We start from the raw sequence: 16,627 nt of genomic DNA, 5'->3' as shown, positions 1-16,627 counted from the left end.
TGCAATGACAATCAACAAACAGAACGAAGGGAAAGCTCGAGTGTGTCCCGAAGGACGATCCGTCGAGTTGTAGTGGTTCCTCGCAGGATTCGTGGTGATCAAGGGGTGTCTCAGTCAGGATGCGGCATGTGCAGAGTGCTAAGCTTTCCAAGGATTGGCACGAAGGTGTCGCAGGTTTCAAGACTGAAGCGCCATCTGATGGTGAGGCCGTCGGGCGGGGCCAGGGGCGGAGGCGCAGATCTGCTTCATGCGATTATGAGACGGCGGGTACAGACCAGGGAGATGGCAACAATCAAGGGTCAGCAATCAAGTAGTAGAGTTCGTTTCATCCAGCCTCGACAATGGCAGATGGGTCCATGTGGGTAGCAGTCGGTTGGAGGAGAGGGAAAGAGATGAGGATGGGCTGGAAAGGTCTGGATTACGGTGACCGCTCTAGTCGCATCGCCCATCAGTGGAGACAATGCTGCACTGTGCCGCACCCAAAGTAAGGTACCTACGAGGGGTAGGTAGTACGTAGGTACCTAGGTACCTTTATGTTGGGATGCTGTATTTGACGTCATGGCAGGTGGTAGGTAGAATGGATGTGAAGGTGCCTATGGTCCGCACTGTGATAGCCTCTCAGCCAACCTACCTACCAGGATCCTAAGACAAGGTGTCTAAGGTACAGTCAGGCTGGTGCCAAAAAGAGCCGCGTGGGAAAAAGATAGGTACTTGTATTAGTTAGGGACCCCTATATCAATAGAAGTACTTCCCAGTTTCTATCATTCAATTATCCTGGCCTTTATTTCTATTATATCTCGCATCATCTGTAGTATTTAGTCAATTCAGTGATTGACGCTTTCTGGATGTGCTTGGAGGTCTACCTTGGCCTCTATAGCTAGAATTAGTGGTGATGGAATTGGTGGTGGAATCGCCACGCGGCTTTTTTTGGCACCAGCTTGACAGTCATGCGATAAAAAAAAACGACGGATTTCCGATTCCACACGAAAATATATAGTTTTCTGACCTCTACTACTTATCCTATAGATCACTGTAAATAGTGATTCTAATAAGTCTAATAGAACCTTACTAAATCTGTAGCGTCTATTTTTTAGATTACTAATGTCTATCTTCTCTATTTTATAATAATATTTTGAAAGTTAAGTCAGTATTTCTCATAATGGCAATCCGTCGTTTTTTTGTCTCCCCACTGTACCTAAGTTCACAGCAGTCCATGCGGTGGCTCTTGCTCAGTGCTTGTCGCACCCATGTGTTTGCTGGACGTCTGAAACAGCCTGTAGACACGCCTCCACTTCTGCGCTACTGCCTGAACTCTTCTCTCGTCGCCCTATTACGCCAGTCTGGGGGGTCTGCTGCATCAGATCTGAGATGTGTTGTTCCGATTAGCTTGTAGCCAGAAGCTTGTTTTGTTCAATTCTCCTTTTAATGAGCGGTCAGTGAACTCGGGGCGTAAAAACAGGCTGTGGGGCTTAATCCTCGTCTACAAGCAATCGATCAACCTGAAAACAAAATAATCGAGATCAGTGCCTTCAGCGACCATGGGTCAGATGCATGTGCGCCACAGCGCATGATCAGTTCCTATGTAGGCTCTTTGCTGGAAATTTACACGATGAGAGAGCTCTGCTTTCTTGGACTTGTAGGCTCTGGGCCCGGTGTCTTTATCCTTAGGAGCGCTGACATACTCTCCGTCCCACATTGGCTGGTGCATGAAGAAGCAAAGAATAAAAAAAAATCGACTTCGCCAGTAATTCCACTCATACATTCGCGAGAGCCAACGTTGGTGTGTTGGCTGGGTGAATTATTGAGTGGAGGAAAAGATGCACGTGCTGAATTTAAGTCTACGCATTGCATTGATCATACAACATAGATAGGGAGGCTAAGTAGTTTGCCATATATTGATTGAGCTTGTAAAGAGCACTTGGCCATGGAGAATATGCACAGAAAATTCTCCTGACTCATCATTATCTTCAACAGAAAGCATACCACATACCACCTGAATCTCAACCACCCCACGTCTCTCACCTGGCTCCTGCAAATCTGGGTACCTGATCTTGTTATTGACATCTCCGGAATATTGATATCGATGCCCAAGCGCAACTACGATGGGGGACAAGCAGGACAAGCCGTGCAAGAGATGCAAGGTGAACCCCGCCACCATCCTTGTAAGACTCGATTCTCTCTGCGAGTATGTCTTCCGGACCACAATGATTCCGACTGAAACCCCCATTCTAACATCTGAAGTAACTGCTTCTCTGCCTATGTCTCACAGAAGGTCGTCAAGCGCCTGAGCCAACCACTGAAGGAACTCCGCGCCTCAACAGGTCGGCCACCAAGATACCTACTTGGCCTCTCATTCGGCTCCTCCTCCGCGGGCCTCCTACAGGTCTTGGACGCCAACCTACGGTGGCTCAAAGATGCGAATCCACGCAATGTCTATGAACTCCACGTCGTCCACATCGACACCAACCTGGCACCATCCACGCCCGCCTCACAACTAGCTTCAGCCAACCTGCTGCAGAAATACTGTGACCGGTTCCCAGATATATGCATCGACTCCGTTCCCATCAGCGCTGTTCTCGATGCCCAAACCATAGACTGGACAGCTCTGCCTGGGTTAAAAGCTGATGTGGAGCCCACCGCCGCTTTGCGCCACCTACTCGAGAGCCTCCCATCTGTCACCTCCCGCGTCGACGTCCTCCGCCTCTTCCTTCGTCATCTCCTTTTCCACATTGCTGCACAAAGGGGATGCACAGCGCTCATGATGGGCTACAACACCACAGCCCTCGCCGAGCTGACCCTGTCTGAGACCGCCAAGGGGCGTGGATACGCCATTCCCTGGCTTGTCTCTGACGGCAGCTTCCCTCTGACCAGTTTTGCGGCGCTGACGGGCAAGACTGAGATGGAGACGGAGACGGGCAGCCGTAATGTAGCGGGGCGGCAGTGGGAATTTCCGGTATACTACCCCTTGCGTGACATCCTGAGGAAGGAGATTGTCGCCTACAACAGCATGGCCGATGTGGCCATGGCCGGGTTGACGGCGGATGACCCCGGCGTCGGCGTTGCCAGCGGCAGCGTTGTCTCGCATAAGGAGCTGAGCATCGAGGACGTCATGGCGCGGCACTTTGCCGAGGTCGAGGACAAGTACCCTAATGTCATCGCCAATGTCGTGCGCACGACAGGCAAGCTCGAGAAGCCTGCCGGCAGGGACGCCTGTGGCATGTGTGGCATGACGAGGGATGAGTTGGGAGAGGCGCGCTGGAAAGGTGAGATAGGCCTGACGGTGGATGACGCTGCGGCGCTGGGGACCACGAACCAGTTGTGCTACGGCTGCGAAAGGTCCCTTCGCGGTTGAGGGCTACTGGGTACTGAATGAAAAAAAGGTCAAAAAAAAGTAATATTCGCAGTGACGAGTATGGCTAACAGGTACATGGTTTCGAGATGCACCCCTTTCGACACAGACGCTACCCAGTGATGATTTCCTCGTGGCGGCCGTCCGCACGTTTTTACACCCCACAACACCTCCACCGCCTTGTTTGTCTATCCCTATCCTCTATATATGTATGGCACAGTTACATCCCAACCAAGAAGCCTCATGGGCTTTCCAACGCCACCGGGCTCAAAATACGGGTTTCCAAAACGCGGACCAGCTTGTTCGTCTGCTCCGCCAAGCTCAATGTCAGGATAGTATGGGGCAGGATGCGAGCAAGATGCGGGACAAAGCCCTTGTAAATGGCGAACAAGCCCTCGGTCCGGATGGTCTTGAGGAGGCAGTCGAAGACGCCCTTGTACAGGTTTCCATTCTGGTTGTAAAGACGAGACATGATTGTGTCTGGCTGTGAGTTAGCATTGCAACTCGGGAGCTACCAAAAAACCAAGAAAGAGAGAGGACGGACCTGGAGGATGCATGACGCAGCAGACAACAAAGCCGCTGACGGTGCTGCTGGCGAGATGGAGAGCGGGCCCCTCCTCCATGCCGAAGTGACGGACCAGTCTCCTCTTGGCAAAGAAATAGGTGGGGAGCTGTACAGAGCTGCCAAAGCCAGTCCTGATCATGGCGGCGCCAACGCCTCTGTAGAGACCACGGCCACCCTCGGCCTTGTAGATGGAAGTGAAGCCGTTCCATGCGTTCTTGTAGTTGTGCTGGGTGCCGACGGGTAGAAATGGCGAGAAGCTCTGCAGTCTTGTCTTGACGAGAAAGAACGGGCTGCCCATGGCGGCACCGATGATACCTGAGCCGGCACCGCAAATCATGTTGACGCCCAGGCTCTGGACCTTGCTGTCATCAAACACGAGCTTGGTCAGGGTGCCACGCATGGGCTCGTAAAAACCAAGTCGGCAGCCGTTGAGCAGGATTTGATAGATGTATGCGCTCCCTATTCCCCTGTAGATACCCTTGACGCCTTCATTCCGCACGATGACCGACACTCCCTGGAGGGGTCCTCTGTACTTGTGTGGTTGATGGCCTTTGTCCTGGAGCTCGCCCTGAAGCTGCATCCTGTTCGGCGCGTGTCACGGTCAGCCGAGGACTTCAATATACTAGACATGCGTATCCGCATAACGGGGACGCACCGGATCTTGACCGTCTCGAAAGGGTGTGTGGCTGTGACGGCACCGCAGGCGGCGATGCCACCAGCGAGGAAGGCGCTGTACAAAGAGTCAGCTGGGTCTGGCCGGGAAGAGCATCGGCGCAAAGCCAGGGACGGGGAGCGTGGGAAGGAATTACCCCAGCGTTGTTGACATGGCGCCGGAGGCTTCGAGACCAGACTTGATCGGATGCTGGTTCTTCTGGAGCGACTCTGGCACAGGTCAAAGGGTGCTGGGCGATGCTGCAGGAGAGCTTGTAGGTCGAGGGTCGTGCGCCGAAGGTTGGTGAGTCGAAAGTCGGATTGAGGTCGCGATGCAATGCCGGGCTCGGCTTGTCGCGGTTAGCATAGTACCCCTAGGCAAGTAGTGGGCAGCTTCAGGAGTGTAAGGACCTCTCTCTACCTTGCTGAGTGAGATGCACCAGCACATGCAGCAGCTTTCCACAGAGCGGTTTTCGGGACAAACAATTGACAACGTGGCAGGCTGACAATTGTGCTGACCTTGATTGGAATTGGCTTACTCAATGGCTTTTTGACTTTGTAACAGGCGCTGCTATAGCTCTGTCCAATGCTGCCACGCGGCACCGGACAGCGACATAATTTTCAACCTCATTCAGCAAGTCCGATATCCGGAGGGCGCGTGCACGCTTCCTACCCCAAGGCTCAGGCGTTATGAGCAATGGACGGTCCCTGCATTGCCATCCCTACAACCGCTGGGGTCACTCACCTCGATCCCCACACGGGCGGCTTTTGCCGGGTAGCAAACTGAGAAGCTGGGAAACATGCCAAGGCCCAAGACCAAGCTCCAGCAGAAAGCTGTTTTGGCCTGAATGGATGGACCGTTCCTACGCTGCACTATTCTGCACAGTACGCTGCCCCTCCATCGTCTTGCTCCCAAGAGCCAGCACCAACTGTTCACGTTGACAGACGCGACCCTGCCCAGGCCACCTGCGACTTGCTTCGATCGACTCTGACCCAAACATACGCCGCCCTTTCGGACCATTCTTTGCCCCGAGGAACACCACACGAATCTCTTCGAGCAACGCAGACAACTTTCTGGTCCTCTACGAAGGTGCCCTCCTACATAGCTACCCAAGATGGCTTCCACGCCGATGGACTTGGACCGCGACGCCGCCTCGACAAACGGCAACTCATTAAACATCACGCGAAACACGCCCAGTAGTACATCTCGCGTCAGCGACGTCATCTTAAGCTTCCGGCCGACAAAGGTGCGCCCTACTTTTGATGTCGCTAAACTCACTTGCTCCGTATTGACGCAATAGCAGCTGTTCCGCAGAGAAGACATCAAAGATGGCCGTTCCACTCCTCACATCTTATCCCTTGACTTTGACGACCCTGGCGAGCTTCTCATGACCTCGGAAAGCGACGAAACGATCCAGATCTACAATGTTCGAGAGGGCAGGCACGAGAAGAGCCTGTTGAGCAAGAAATATGGCGTCAAGCTAGCCAAGTTCACCCATACAACGTCCAGCATCATCTACGCCAGTACTAAGCAGAATGGTAGGCAGAAACACGCCATTCCCACAGAAGAAACTGTCAAGATTGAAGCTAATGACGACAACCTAGACCAGATCCGATACCTCGCGACCCACGACAACTCCTTCATCCGTTACTTCGAGGGCCATGAGAAAGCCGTGACGTGCCTAGCAGTACACCCTGGCACGGACAACTTCATTTCCTGCGCCAAGGACGACACAGTCCGCCTCTGGGATATCAAGTCAAAGCAGTGGTGTGGTCAGCTCTTTCTCAACCAACCTACTCTGGCCGCCTATGACCCCTCGGGCAATGTCTTTGGCGTGGCTTCGCCAGCCAGTGGCTCGGTCCTCCTATATGACTGCCGTAACTTTGACAAGGCGCCCTTTGGAGTTTTTGATGTCGTCGATGCTGTCCGCTCTGTCGACAAGGACTTCTCCATGAAAGGCTGGACGAAACTTGAGTTTTCGAACGACGGAAAACACATCCTTCTAGGAACAAGAGGTAACGGGCACTTCTTGCTAGATGCATTTGATGGTCACCTAAAAGCATATCTGCGCAAGCCCGAGGGAGGAACGAGGCGACGGGCAGCGGGAGAGTCGGCCGAAGGCTTTGGCGCAGACGAAGGATCTAGCCCGGAAAGCAGCGGGGACTGCTCATTCACAGTGGACGGCCGGTACGTGCTCAGCGGGTCGAAGAAGGATGTCTTGGTATGGGACACGCAGGGTACGCCGTCCGATGAGCAGGTTCTAGATCCTTTAACAGTTCTGGAGGACAAGCGCGAGGCGGCCGTGCTTGCTTGGAATCCCCGGTACAACTTCTTCGCCACAGCAGACCAGGAGGTTTTGTTCTGGGTGCCGGACCCCCATGCTTGAAGCCGCAAGGGGAGTGTGTGACGACCTGGTCGTGCTGAGGGCACGGACGAATTGAATAACATAGATCGACGGAAGAAGATACCCAGCAGGATGTCTGGAGGCGATGCCTGCCATGCACATGTAACCACTGCCAATCATATACAATGAATGACCTTGTGTTTGCACGCCGTTATTAAATTCATTGCTGCCACCATAAATCTGGACTATACGATTCGGATGCATTCGAATACAGACCAAGTCAGAGAACGTCGTCAGATTATGTTGCTACTATGCTACTTGGAAGTATTTGTGTTCTTAACCCCTCCGGATCGATGAAGCTGAGAACCGTGGACGCCAGCTAGAGTGGGGCGCCTACCCCAGAGGTTTGGAAGGAAGCGACAGGGGCCACCAAGGCGTCTGTCGAGCACCTGGCCTGGGTGGGACCAGAAACTGGCCCCGCGGCGGCGAGTAACACACGACAGCGAATTTCCAACATCACGGCCAACCTCCAAAGACGACACCCACCACCCAAGCTCTCCTCCAGAACCCAGTGCGCCACTCAACCGACTGCCTCGAGCATACCGCATTACTCGAAGCTGCTCGTGCATTTTCGGAGTACTCCACGCCATAAGCGACACTTGTCTGCTACGCCACAGCCCGCCATTGGAAGCACCCCTCACGCAATCATGCCGACCTACAACACCAGCCAAGAATGGCTTGAGCAGTCCTCGCTGCTCCTCAAAGCCCGCCCATCAACCGTATGACAGCCCGCGCCCGCTCCCTATCAGAACAATATCTTAACCCAAACCTCCCACTCCATCGACGCAGCAGAGCTAACCCCTAATGCGCTCCCCCACCCCAGACCCGCATCACAACAGCCTACTCAATCAAGACCGCCCAGTCCAGCGTCGCAAAGACGTCAGGAGGCGCGGGTGTCGACGCTGCGATGCCCGATGCCCCAGCGCTCAAGCCGCCACGCGGCCGTCTCGTTCTCAAGACGTTCGATCCCGTGAGCGGCGTCACCCTACGCTACCGAACCCACAAGGCCGCCGAGGTTTCACGCCTTATTCTGAGTCTCGGTCGGCTGGGACGCGGCATGGCCGCACTGCCGGAGACGGCCGAGGAGGACATGGTTGATGCGCCGGCCGCGGCTGGCAAGGAAGAGGAGGCGCCCGATGGCAAGGTGGCATCAGGACAACCGGCGCAGGCACAACAGTCGCAGCAAGGCCATGCACAAGGGGGTGCGGGCAAGAAGAAGAAGGGCAAGAAATGAGTGCATTAGTGTGCGGGTGCAAGATCGCTGGGAAGTCATGCGAAAACAGCAGATAGCCTCACTCGGCTGCCGAAAATCGTCTGGTCGCACAAGGAGCATTCTCGAGGAAAGTTGTTTTCATAAATCAATTATCAGACATGGTCTGCAAACACTAACCTAAGATATGCTCCTTCAAGAGCGTCATCATGTCCTCCCAATCGTTGCCTCCATCCAATAGTACGAGAGCTCCTTGCCGCTCTTCTCATCAAACGAAAACCGCCCCTCAACGCCGTTCATGTCCGACAAAATATGAAATGAGAGCTCAGCTCAGGCGAACCCTACGAGAGAATTGACCTCCAGCCCGCGACGCGTGCCGCTTTGCTCCGTGTATGCGCTGGGACATCCGCGCTCCATCAAGGAGTACACGGACGTCGTGACATGTACCGATCTGTTGTAGATAATACAAGGGTATCAAGAGAAAAGACGCAAAAGAGACGAGGGGGGTTGACTTAAAAGTCATCATCGAAGGAGAAGTCTCCGCCGTTCTCGCCCTTACCCTCGGTCGCTTCCTCTTCCTTCTTGGTAGTGCTGCCCATGACACCAGCCTTCTGGTAATCAGCGACACGCTTCTCGAAGAAGTTGGTCTTGCCGCCAAGAGAAATGTTCTCCATGAAGTCGAATGGGTTGGTAGCCTTATAAACCTTCTCGTTGCCGAGGGCGACGAGGAGGCGGTCTGCAACGAACTCAATGTACTGCTTCATGAGAGTAGCGTTCATGCCAAGCAGACCACAGGGAAGAGCCTCAGTCAGGAACTCCTGCTCGATAGTGACAGCATCGGTGACAATGTCTTGGACAGTCTGCTTGCTGGGGCGGTTGTTCAAGTGAGAGAACAGCAGACAAGCGAAGTCGGTGTGAAGACCCTCGTCACGAGAGATGAGCTCGTTGGAGAAAGTCAGGCCAGGCATGAGGCCTCGCTTCTTGAGCCAGAAGATGGAGGCGAAGGCACCGCTGAAGAAGATACCCTCAACGACCGCGAAAGCGACGAGGCGGGTGGCAAAGGTAGACTTCTTATCGGTGATCCATGTCAAGGCCCAGTCAGCCTTCTTGCGAATGCAGGGAACTGTTAAAGGCAATGTAAGCTTGATGTTGCAGGTATATATCATAGGTTGCGACTTACTGGTATCGATGGCATTGAAGAGATAGGTCCTCTGGGCAGGCTCCTTGATGTAGGTGTCAATGAGCAGCGAGTAAGTCTCGGAGTGGATGTTCTCCATCATAATCTGGAAGCCGTAGAAGCATCGAGCCTCAGGAACCTGGACCTCGGCACTGAAGCGCTCAACGAGGTTCTCGTTGACAATGCCATCTGAAGCGGCAAAGAAGGCAAGGATGTGTGAGATGAAGTACTTTTCATCATCATTGATCTTGTTGTTCCAGTCGTGGAGATCCTTAGATAGATCAATCTCTTCGGCGGTCCAGAAGGAAGCCTCTGCCTTCTTGTACATTTGCCAAATCTGGTGGACATGTCAGTACAAAACGCGACACTCAAGCCACTTTACGCGTCAAAACGCGTCGTGCACGTACCTCGTGATACTTGATGGGGAACAAGACGAAACGCTGGCCGTTCTCCCTCAGCAGCGGCTCATCGGCTTCAAAGTCCTTGATTCCCGGAGCCACGACTGCCTTGTCGCCTTCTTCCCTCTTTGCCTCGATGGCAATGGGCTTGGCCTGCTCGTCCATAGGCTTTACAAGGGAGTCCACCTCGGAACCGGCGTGGTTCTCCTTGTTGGCGGTGTTGAAGTCAAGCTTCTTGACAGGCGACTCGATGTTGAACGACTCAATGGCGGAAGCAGCCTGTCGAAGGATTGTCAGCTTTGCCTTTTCTCTCCAAGGCGGATGGGATCATGATGGCGCGGCGTACCTGCTTCGAGGGAGTAATCTCGACAGACATTGTGACAGGTGTGTTTGGCAGTGAACCAGAGAAGGATTGGAAACGATAATGACGAATTGACGTTGCTCGAATATGTCAATTCACCGTAGAGTTGTTGTTCCAAAACGTTGTGAGGGTGTGAGGAGTTGCAGAGTGGGAGCCAAATGGTGCTGTCCAGGCGTCCGGCCTTTTTGTAGAACAAAGTGGTACGCCATCACGTGTGGTCGAGACGCGTTCTGAGCGTGTTTTTGGGTGCACCAGTCCCACTCCAGCCCCCCTTGGGCGTGTTTTAATCCCTGTACGACCCACCCCGTGTTCTGTCCAGCCAACGCGCTTGGGTCCATGGCGGGACCCCGGCCAACCGAAGTCAGGGAGGAAGGGGGGAGGGGAGGTTTCCATGCTCGACGCGTAAAGAGCGTCTCACAGAGCTGCCCAGACCTGGTTCTGACATGGACTGGCATTTCGCAACCTTTGCATGGACTCGTCTTCGACAGGAGTTGGCTCTTTCTGGAATTGGGTCATTCCGTTCCCCTCCTACTCTTCACCAGTTCCCGCGTGCTTTGTGTTATTCCAATCTGCGCAAGGGGCGAAGCCAACCCAAATGGTTGAGTTGTAGGCAGGGTATGTTTCCAGGCCAGCTCAATCCACATTCCGTCATGGTGGGGCGGGGGTGCCTGGTCTATGTCGACCAGGATGAAGATCTGATAAGGTCCGAGGTGCACACGCACGCGAGACACCTTCGAGGCAACCAGGCACGACCTGGTCACGTCTCCTTGTAGTTTTTTGTGTAGATCATCATGTAAGCAGTCAAAGAGCTGATGTAATAGCCCGTGAAAAGTGAATCCCGATGCGTCGTCTTCGGCCGAGCAACTCCCTCGCCAGTTCGGTATGACGCCCTTCGTCGGCGTATCGGGACCGAGCAGAAGAACTGCACCATAACATTGGTCATGTCGCTTGAACAAAATAAGTTATTCGAGCTCTGTTTTGGTGAGTTATCAACACACGAAGGAAATCGTGTAGTCCAAGAGAAAACATAGTCACAATTGTATAATACGAAAGCGTGCCGACAGACCCAGCTGAGAGACCAACGCGTTGGTGACATGACCTGCAACCTTTGTTCTGAGTTGCGTTACCGACCAACGCCACATTTGAACCCAATTCATACCATCATACCCATTGGCTGTCGCAATTCAACCACTGCCTTTCTTTCAGATTTCCCTACGGCGTTCGTTGTTGGACTGGTGACGCGTCGGCACCGTAGATCTGTCAGCAGTATTGTCACCGCCGGCCTCAAGATCCGTCGCCCTGCCTCGACCGAAATTGAACCAGCCCGAACGGCCGGTATCACGGACCTTGGCATTCGCCGGGACTGTCGGCTCCGCAGTGCGATCATGACGTCGAGTACCATCAGGCCGTGACGACATGGTGCCGTTGCGCTGGGGTTGGCGGTCCACATGAACAGAGCCGTCAGAGTCGGGATCATCCCTTCTTCGTTGGTCAAAGATGACACTGTCGCTGGGATCTATTTCCGGAATTGGGACACCACTCTGTCTGAGGTTCTTCCTGCCCTTCTCCCTCAGATATGATTCGAGGAGAACCGCGTTCTTCGTGTTGCATCGGAAGGCGGCATCGAACATGTCGCCAACAAATGGTACCAGGCCGAGGGCAAAGTCGACAATGATGTTGAATATCATCTTTGTCTTCACACCCTGAGGTAAGCCACCCTCGACCTTACAGCAGGTGCGGAAAACCATGAGAGCCATCAACGCGTCAATGGCGTCGCCGATGCTAAACGCAAAAGGTTAGCCTTGTCATTCGGGAATTCCAGAAGAGCACATACGCAGGAATAAGGCCGATGGCACTGCCCCAACCGAAGCGTACACCGCAAAGACTGAACAAGCACATATCCAGCCGCCAAGCTCTTCTCTTCACCTTGGTAAGCACCTTGCCATCGTGCTTGGACACGCCAGGTGGTAGAGCCTTGGGCCGCTTCTTGACCTTGTCCGTAGGCTTGCCATCTAAGCGCGTTGCTGGAACGGTCTCAAAGTAAGGGTCCTAAGTCATCGTTAGTCATTGGAGCCAACGGATTGAGTAGTGGAGCAGCAAACCTCAGTGCCGAAATTGTTTTGCACCCTCTCCTTGAGAATCTTCTTCGTAATGAACTTTACGATGAAGCTAGCCATGATAGCAAATTTGGACGTTGGAAACTTCCGCTCTCTCGAATACGGGGGCGGGCGCGATGAAAGCCAAGCGGCTGGAGGTGACGAACGTCTCCTTATGTATTGCGATTCGAAACGCCACTCAACAGCATGAATGGGTTGGACCCTCCCTGCAGGCTGCGGGCTTGGGGCAGTGTCTTATGCGGCGCGTAGGGTGTCAGCTGGCACGACCCTTCGAGACTCCACGCCAAGTTCTGTGGTCGATTGAGGTTGTCCGTGGGGTGCGGCTCAGTATGATTGAGCGTGCGATGAGCGAGTAAACAATGTCAAGTTGAAGAAAGGGTGTAACGTCCCTTTAACGATACTGCACCACAGAGGCTGGGCATTTGCTTTTGTATGAGTTACTCCCTGGTCAGCCACGTAGTTAGTGGTGATTCCTGTTTTGAGTGCTGGCTTTGACCGCGATAGTGATGTCATGCCATCTGCGTCAGGCCGTTCGCACCTGGCGACAGCCAAATCTACCCATGATCCGGTAACACTCGAGCGGATGACAAAGGCTAAGCGGGAGGCCTCGCCACAGAGTGATGAGACACAGCCACATTGATGTGGCTAGGTATAGCACCTACTTAGGTACCTACCTTAGGCGATACTGTGATCCGCCTCTTCCGCCAATAAGGACCGGGGCCTGTATGAGCTGACCATGGCCTCCAAGAACACTGTATTGATAGCTCCTATCTAGGTACCTTGGGTCCCAGATCCAGCCGAGCTACAGCCCAGTCCAGCCCCACGGGCTCTTGTCTGGTTGCGTATTCTGCTCGCTTTCTCATCCACCACATCACGTCGACAACGAGGTCCATCACGATACGTCATTCGCTGTGACAGATTTGGTGCATCCTACGATTGCCGTTTTCTCAAGCTGCCCAAAGCGGTTCCACCTGCACTGTTATTCGCCCCTGTCGAGCTTCCGACCCGTGTGCGACGAAACTGCCCGTGCCTGGACGTGGTGTTTTGCGCTTCAACTGTCGCAACGTACTCCTCGATCAGGTCGCTGCCAAACACGTCATTCCCGCTTGCCAACTACCATGCAACTACAGCTAGATATCTCTTTACGGAAGAACACACGAAAATCCTAAGCGGTCTCGCCATCATCGGATCAACTCTACCCCAAAGACTTTGGCTCGGATATGAGCCTGACATCGCTTCCAGCATGGCCGCCTACAAGATGCAGCTAGAAGATTGTAAGTCCAACAGGAGCTTCTTTATGTTGCTCTTACTGACAGGTGTATAGGGCTGGATGACCTGTGCGTCCGGTTCATTATTAACCTCCCCGAGGAGGACCTCTCCTCCGTAGCACGGATATGCTTTCAAATTGAGGAAGCTCAATGGTTTTACGAGGACTTCGTCCGTCCGCTCGACCCAACCCTACCTTCCATGACCCTCCGAAACTTCAGTTTGAGGATCTTCCAACACTGCCCTCTCCTTGCGCCATTCTCGGTAGAGAACCACACTCGCGCATTTGAAGAGTTTCTACAGTACAAAACACGAGTGCCCGTACGCGGAGCAATTCTTCTCAATGAGGACATGGACTCTACTGTTCTCGTCAAAGGTTGGAAGAAGGGCGCCAATTGGAGTTTTCCACGTGGCAAGATCAACAAGGATGAGGACGATTTGGAATGCGCCATCCGAGAGGTCTATGAAGAAACGGGATACGATCTCCATGCTGCCGGCTTGGTTCCTCCCAATCGGGATGTTAAGCATATCGAGATAACCATGAGGGAGCAGCAGATGAGGCTTTACGTATTTCGGGATGTCCCCATGGATACCCATTTCGCGCCACGTACCAGGAAGGAGATCAGCAAAATCTCTTGGTACAATCTTTCTGAACTCCCCGCCTTTCGGAAGAAAGGCAACAATCAAAATGATGCCGCGGCTTCCGCCGCCGCCGCGAACGCAAACAAGTTCTATATGGTTGCTCCTTTCCTCGTCCCTCTGAAGAAGTGGGTGGTGCAACAGAAGAAACGAGACAATGCGAAGAACACCCAACAGGTTCACTTTCAGCCTCAGAATCTCTACGATGAGCCTGTTACTGAAGACGATGCTTGGGTGCAAAATAAGCCAACGGCAGCCGTGGTTGAGCACACTCCTGCTCTAGATACCCTTGAAGGTGCGACCAAAGAGCTTCAAAGGTTGCTCAAGGTTCAACCAAACACGCAAGGCCTTCAAATGCCATCCATGTCCGATGTCAACTGGGACAAGGGTGCATCTCTTCTCGCAGTTCTGCAGGCAAATAGCCAAGTCCAAAACAGTGGTCCGCAAATTCAGGTGCCACATACCCCGATCGATTACATCGAGAATGCTTCAATCCAGACAACTAGGCTGCATCACCAACACCATCCACAACCCCGGGCTCCTCTCTCGAGCTACCAGCCGCCCCCTCAGTTTCCACTGGAAGCAAATGTGCCGGTCCAATATTCTTCCCATCATCAGCAGTTCGCCCAGGGTGTTCCTGTACAAGGCCGCTTCCAGCAGCCTCACCAGCGCCTCCATGCTGCTTCACCACGAGCGACGTATGGCAATCCTAGCCCCTCAACCGAGTATCCGACAGGCGTGGATGGGCCGACTCGGCACGAGATTCGTCCGCAAGGATATTCGCGTCCAGAGGGGCTTGCACAATTTACCCAGAATTATATGCCAATTCCGAAACCACCACCTACTCAACTCACCAACCACTCTATGGCATTGCTAGGTGTCCTCAAGTCCGGATCTAAATCTCCTAATCCAGCACCAGGGGGCAACTGCCAACAACCACACATCGTTACGAACGAAACCGGGCAGCAACAAGGACATCAACCGGGCAGCAATGTGCAGTCCGCGCAATACCAGTCTTCGCCGGCCTTCTGGCAACAGGAAGCGCCTCGTTCGGCCCATGTTTCGGCCCAGAATGGTCCTGGTCGCAGCACTACAGGCACTGAGGAGCATAGGTCTGCGCTACTGCAAATGTTTAAAAAGCCTGAGGGAGACAACGCTCCCACCACAGGGGTGGCGCGCGCAAATCAAGGCTCAGAGGCGCCCAAGATAGCCACGGTCGGCTCAAAGCACACACATGGATCTGGACATTCTGGCGTCGAACTTAACCCGTTGTCCTCTCAGCCGATTATGCAGCAGGCCGAACAGGGTTCAGCGGCACATCAACCTAACCTGGCAGAACCCTCAAACCTCAGTCGCATGCAGCCGAACAAGGGAGCTACTCCAACACCCCCTTTCACAATCCTGAGACGTCCTGAGGTCTTGGGGCAAACAACAGCACCGCGTCAAGTGTCTGTCGATGCAGCGCACAGGGCCATTGGACAAGACAAACCTACAAGCCTCGCCAGTCCGCCAGCGACATCATCACTTCCTACGCCTGTGGCCTTGCAGAGAAAGGAATCCATGTCCCATGAACAGAGAAATAAGCTGCTTTCACTTTTTGGCAAACCTCCACCTGTTGCTCCTACTACAACAGAGGCTGCGGGTAGAGTTCCGGACTCAGCTGCACCAGAAACTACATCGAGGTCAGGGTCTGCAGCTAGCAGAGGACTGCCATTATTAGGGCAGATCGCTCAGGACGATGTGGCCGAATCTCGACGGGGTAGCCAGACGCCCATTTCGCCAGCCGACCGAAACTTCCTACTTAGCTACTTGGCTTCAGCAACCAATAACACCAAGTAACTAGGAGACTTGTTGTTGACAAGGCATCATCCCAGCGCACAACATGGAGCGATGGCATGTAGACGCTGGACATTTGGGTGGGTGTGGATGGGAGGTCATGGAACGGGCAAGGGGTCGACGGCAATCATAGGAACATCGGCTTTGTTTCATCAAGGGAACGAAGGAGAAGAATAAGGGGGGCAGGGCACATGGATTTAGGGACTGGGCGGAAAATAGAAGCAATTCCCGCTCAGCGGACCATGGTGAGATGGCAAATCGGGTTTCCGGGTAAGGAAGAACATGACCTCCCATGCTTTAGCATGTGTGGCATAGCAAGTCGTACAGCTGACGTTAGAGTTTGTCTTTATTCGTAAGAATTCCACTGTGAAGCTGAGTTGGCGGTGGTGATCGAGAGCACCGTCTCAATTTTGGAAAGCCAGCATGCCGTTTGTTTAGGTTCTCGGGAAGGTACATTGCACGAGCCTAACAAGAGCCTCCACGCGAAGCCCCACTTGCTATCCAAATGGCACCTGCCATAATCCCGAATCGGGCGTAAAACAGGAATTTGCTTCGGCGTGGCCAGGGTCTTCTCCTACTTTCAGCTTCTGCACATGCCTTAGAAGGTTAAAAAGTGTGGAGTCTAGAACCACACTTCTTCTCATCCCAGTCTA

General features: G+C 53.5%; 7 protein-coding genes across 7 annotated transcripts; 4 read left to right on the top strand and 3 right to left on the bottom strand.

Moving 5' to 3' along the window:
• Positions 1-2,083: 2,083 nt before the first annotated feature.
• VDAG_06645 (uncharacterized protein) lies at positions 2,084-3,352 on the top strand (the record flags this gene model as incomplete). The annotated part of the gene is made up of 2 exons (XM_009659349.1): positions 2,084-2,185; positions 2,270-3,352. The coding sequence occupies 2 exons, from the start codon at positions 2,084-2,086 to the stop codon at positions 3,350-3,352; spliced, it is 1,185 nt and encodes a 394-aa protein (XP_009657644.1).
• A 238-nt stretch (positions 3,353-3,590) lies between these two features.
• On the bottom strand, positions 3,591-4,740 carry VDAG_06644 (mitochondrial oxaloacetate transporter; the record flags this gene model as incomplete). The annotated part of the gene is made up of 4 exons (XM_009659348.1): positions 3,591-3,829; positions 3,894-4,495; positions 4,570-4,644; positions 4,724-4,740. 4 exons carry the CDS (start codon positions 4,738-4,740, stop codon positions 3,591-3,593), a joined length of 933 nt encoding a protein of 310 aa, XP_009657643.1.
• Positions 4,741-5,680: 940 nt separating this feature from the next.
• On the top strand, positions 5,681-6,952 carry VDAG_06643 (WD repeat-containing protein; the record flags this gene model as incomplete). The annotated part of the gene is made up of 3 exons (XM_009659347.1): positions 5,681-5,812; positions 5,870-6,104; positions 6,171-6,952. The coding sequence occupies 3 exons, from the start codon at positions 5,681-5,683 to the stop codon at positions 6,950-6,952; spliced, it is 1,149 nt and encodes a 382-aa protein (XP_009657642.1).
• Positions 6,953-7,617: 665 nt separating this feature from the next.
• Positions 7,618-8,204, top strand: VDAG_06642 (uncharacterized protein; the record flags this gene model as incomplete). The annotated part of the gene is made up of 2 exons (XM_009659346.1): positions 7,618-7,689; positions 7,794-8,204. The coding sequence occupies 2 exons, from the start codon at positions 7,618-7,620 to the stop codon at positions 8,202-8,204; spliced, it is 483 nt and encodes a 160-aa protein (XP_009657641.1).
• Positions 8,205-8,317: 113 nt separating this feature from the next.
• Positions 8,318-10,248, bottom strand: VDAG_06641 (ribonucleoside-diphosphate reductase small chain). The gene is made up of 4 exons (XM_009659345.1): positions 10,102-10,248; positions 9,765-10,034; positions 9,361-9,694; positions 8,318-9,303 (listed from the first exon to the last, which is right to left on the bottom strand). Exons 1-4 carry the CDS (start codon positions 10,129-10,131, stop codon positions 8,693-8,695), a joined length of 1,245 nt encoding a protein of 414 aa, XP_009657640.1. The 5' UTR covers positions 10,132-10,248; the 3' UTR covers positions 8,318-8,692.
• A 1,070-nt stretch (positions 10,249-11,318) lies between these two features.
• On the bottom strand, positions 11,319-12,328 carry VDAG_06640 (uncharacterized protein; the record flags this gene model as incomplete). The annotated part of the gene is made up of 3 exons (XM_009659344.1): positions 12,219-12,328; positions 11,951-12,165; positions 11,319-11,898 (listed from the first exon to the last, which is right to left on the bottom strand). The coding sequence occupies exons 1-3, from the start codon at positions 12,291-12,293 to the stop codon at positions 11,319-11,321; spliced, it is 870 nt and encodes a 289-aa protein (XP_009657639.1). The 5' UTR covers positions 12,294-12,328.
• A 770-nt stretch (positions 12,329-13,098) lies between these two features.
• Positions 13,099-16,323, top strand: VDAG_06639 (mRNA-decapping enzyme). Its single transcript, XM_009659343.1, has 2 exons — positions 13,099-13,507; positions 13,558-16,323. Exons 1-2 carry the CDS (start codon positions 13,477-13,479, stop codon positions 15,975-15,977), a joined length of 2,451 nt encoding a protein of 816 aa, XP_009657638.1. The 5' UTR covers positions 13,099-13,476; the 3' UTR covers positions 15,978-16,323.
• Positions 16,324-16,627: the final 304 nt, after the last annotated feature.

Source organism: Verticillium dahliae, genomic scaffold, assembly GCF_000150675.1.
Source record: "Verticillium dahliae VdLs.17 supercont1.14 genomic scaffold, whole genome shotgun sequence".
Lineage (NCBI taxonomy): Eukaryota > Fungi > Ascomycota > Sordariomycetes > Glomerellales > Plectosphaerellaceae > Verticillium > Verticillium dahliae.
The sequence above is the reverse complement of the archived record's forward strand: the minus strand, read 5'-3'. Positions and strand labels throughout refer to the sequence as shown.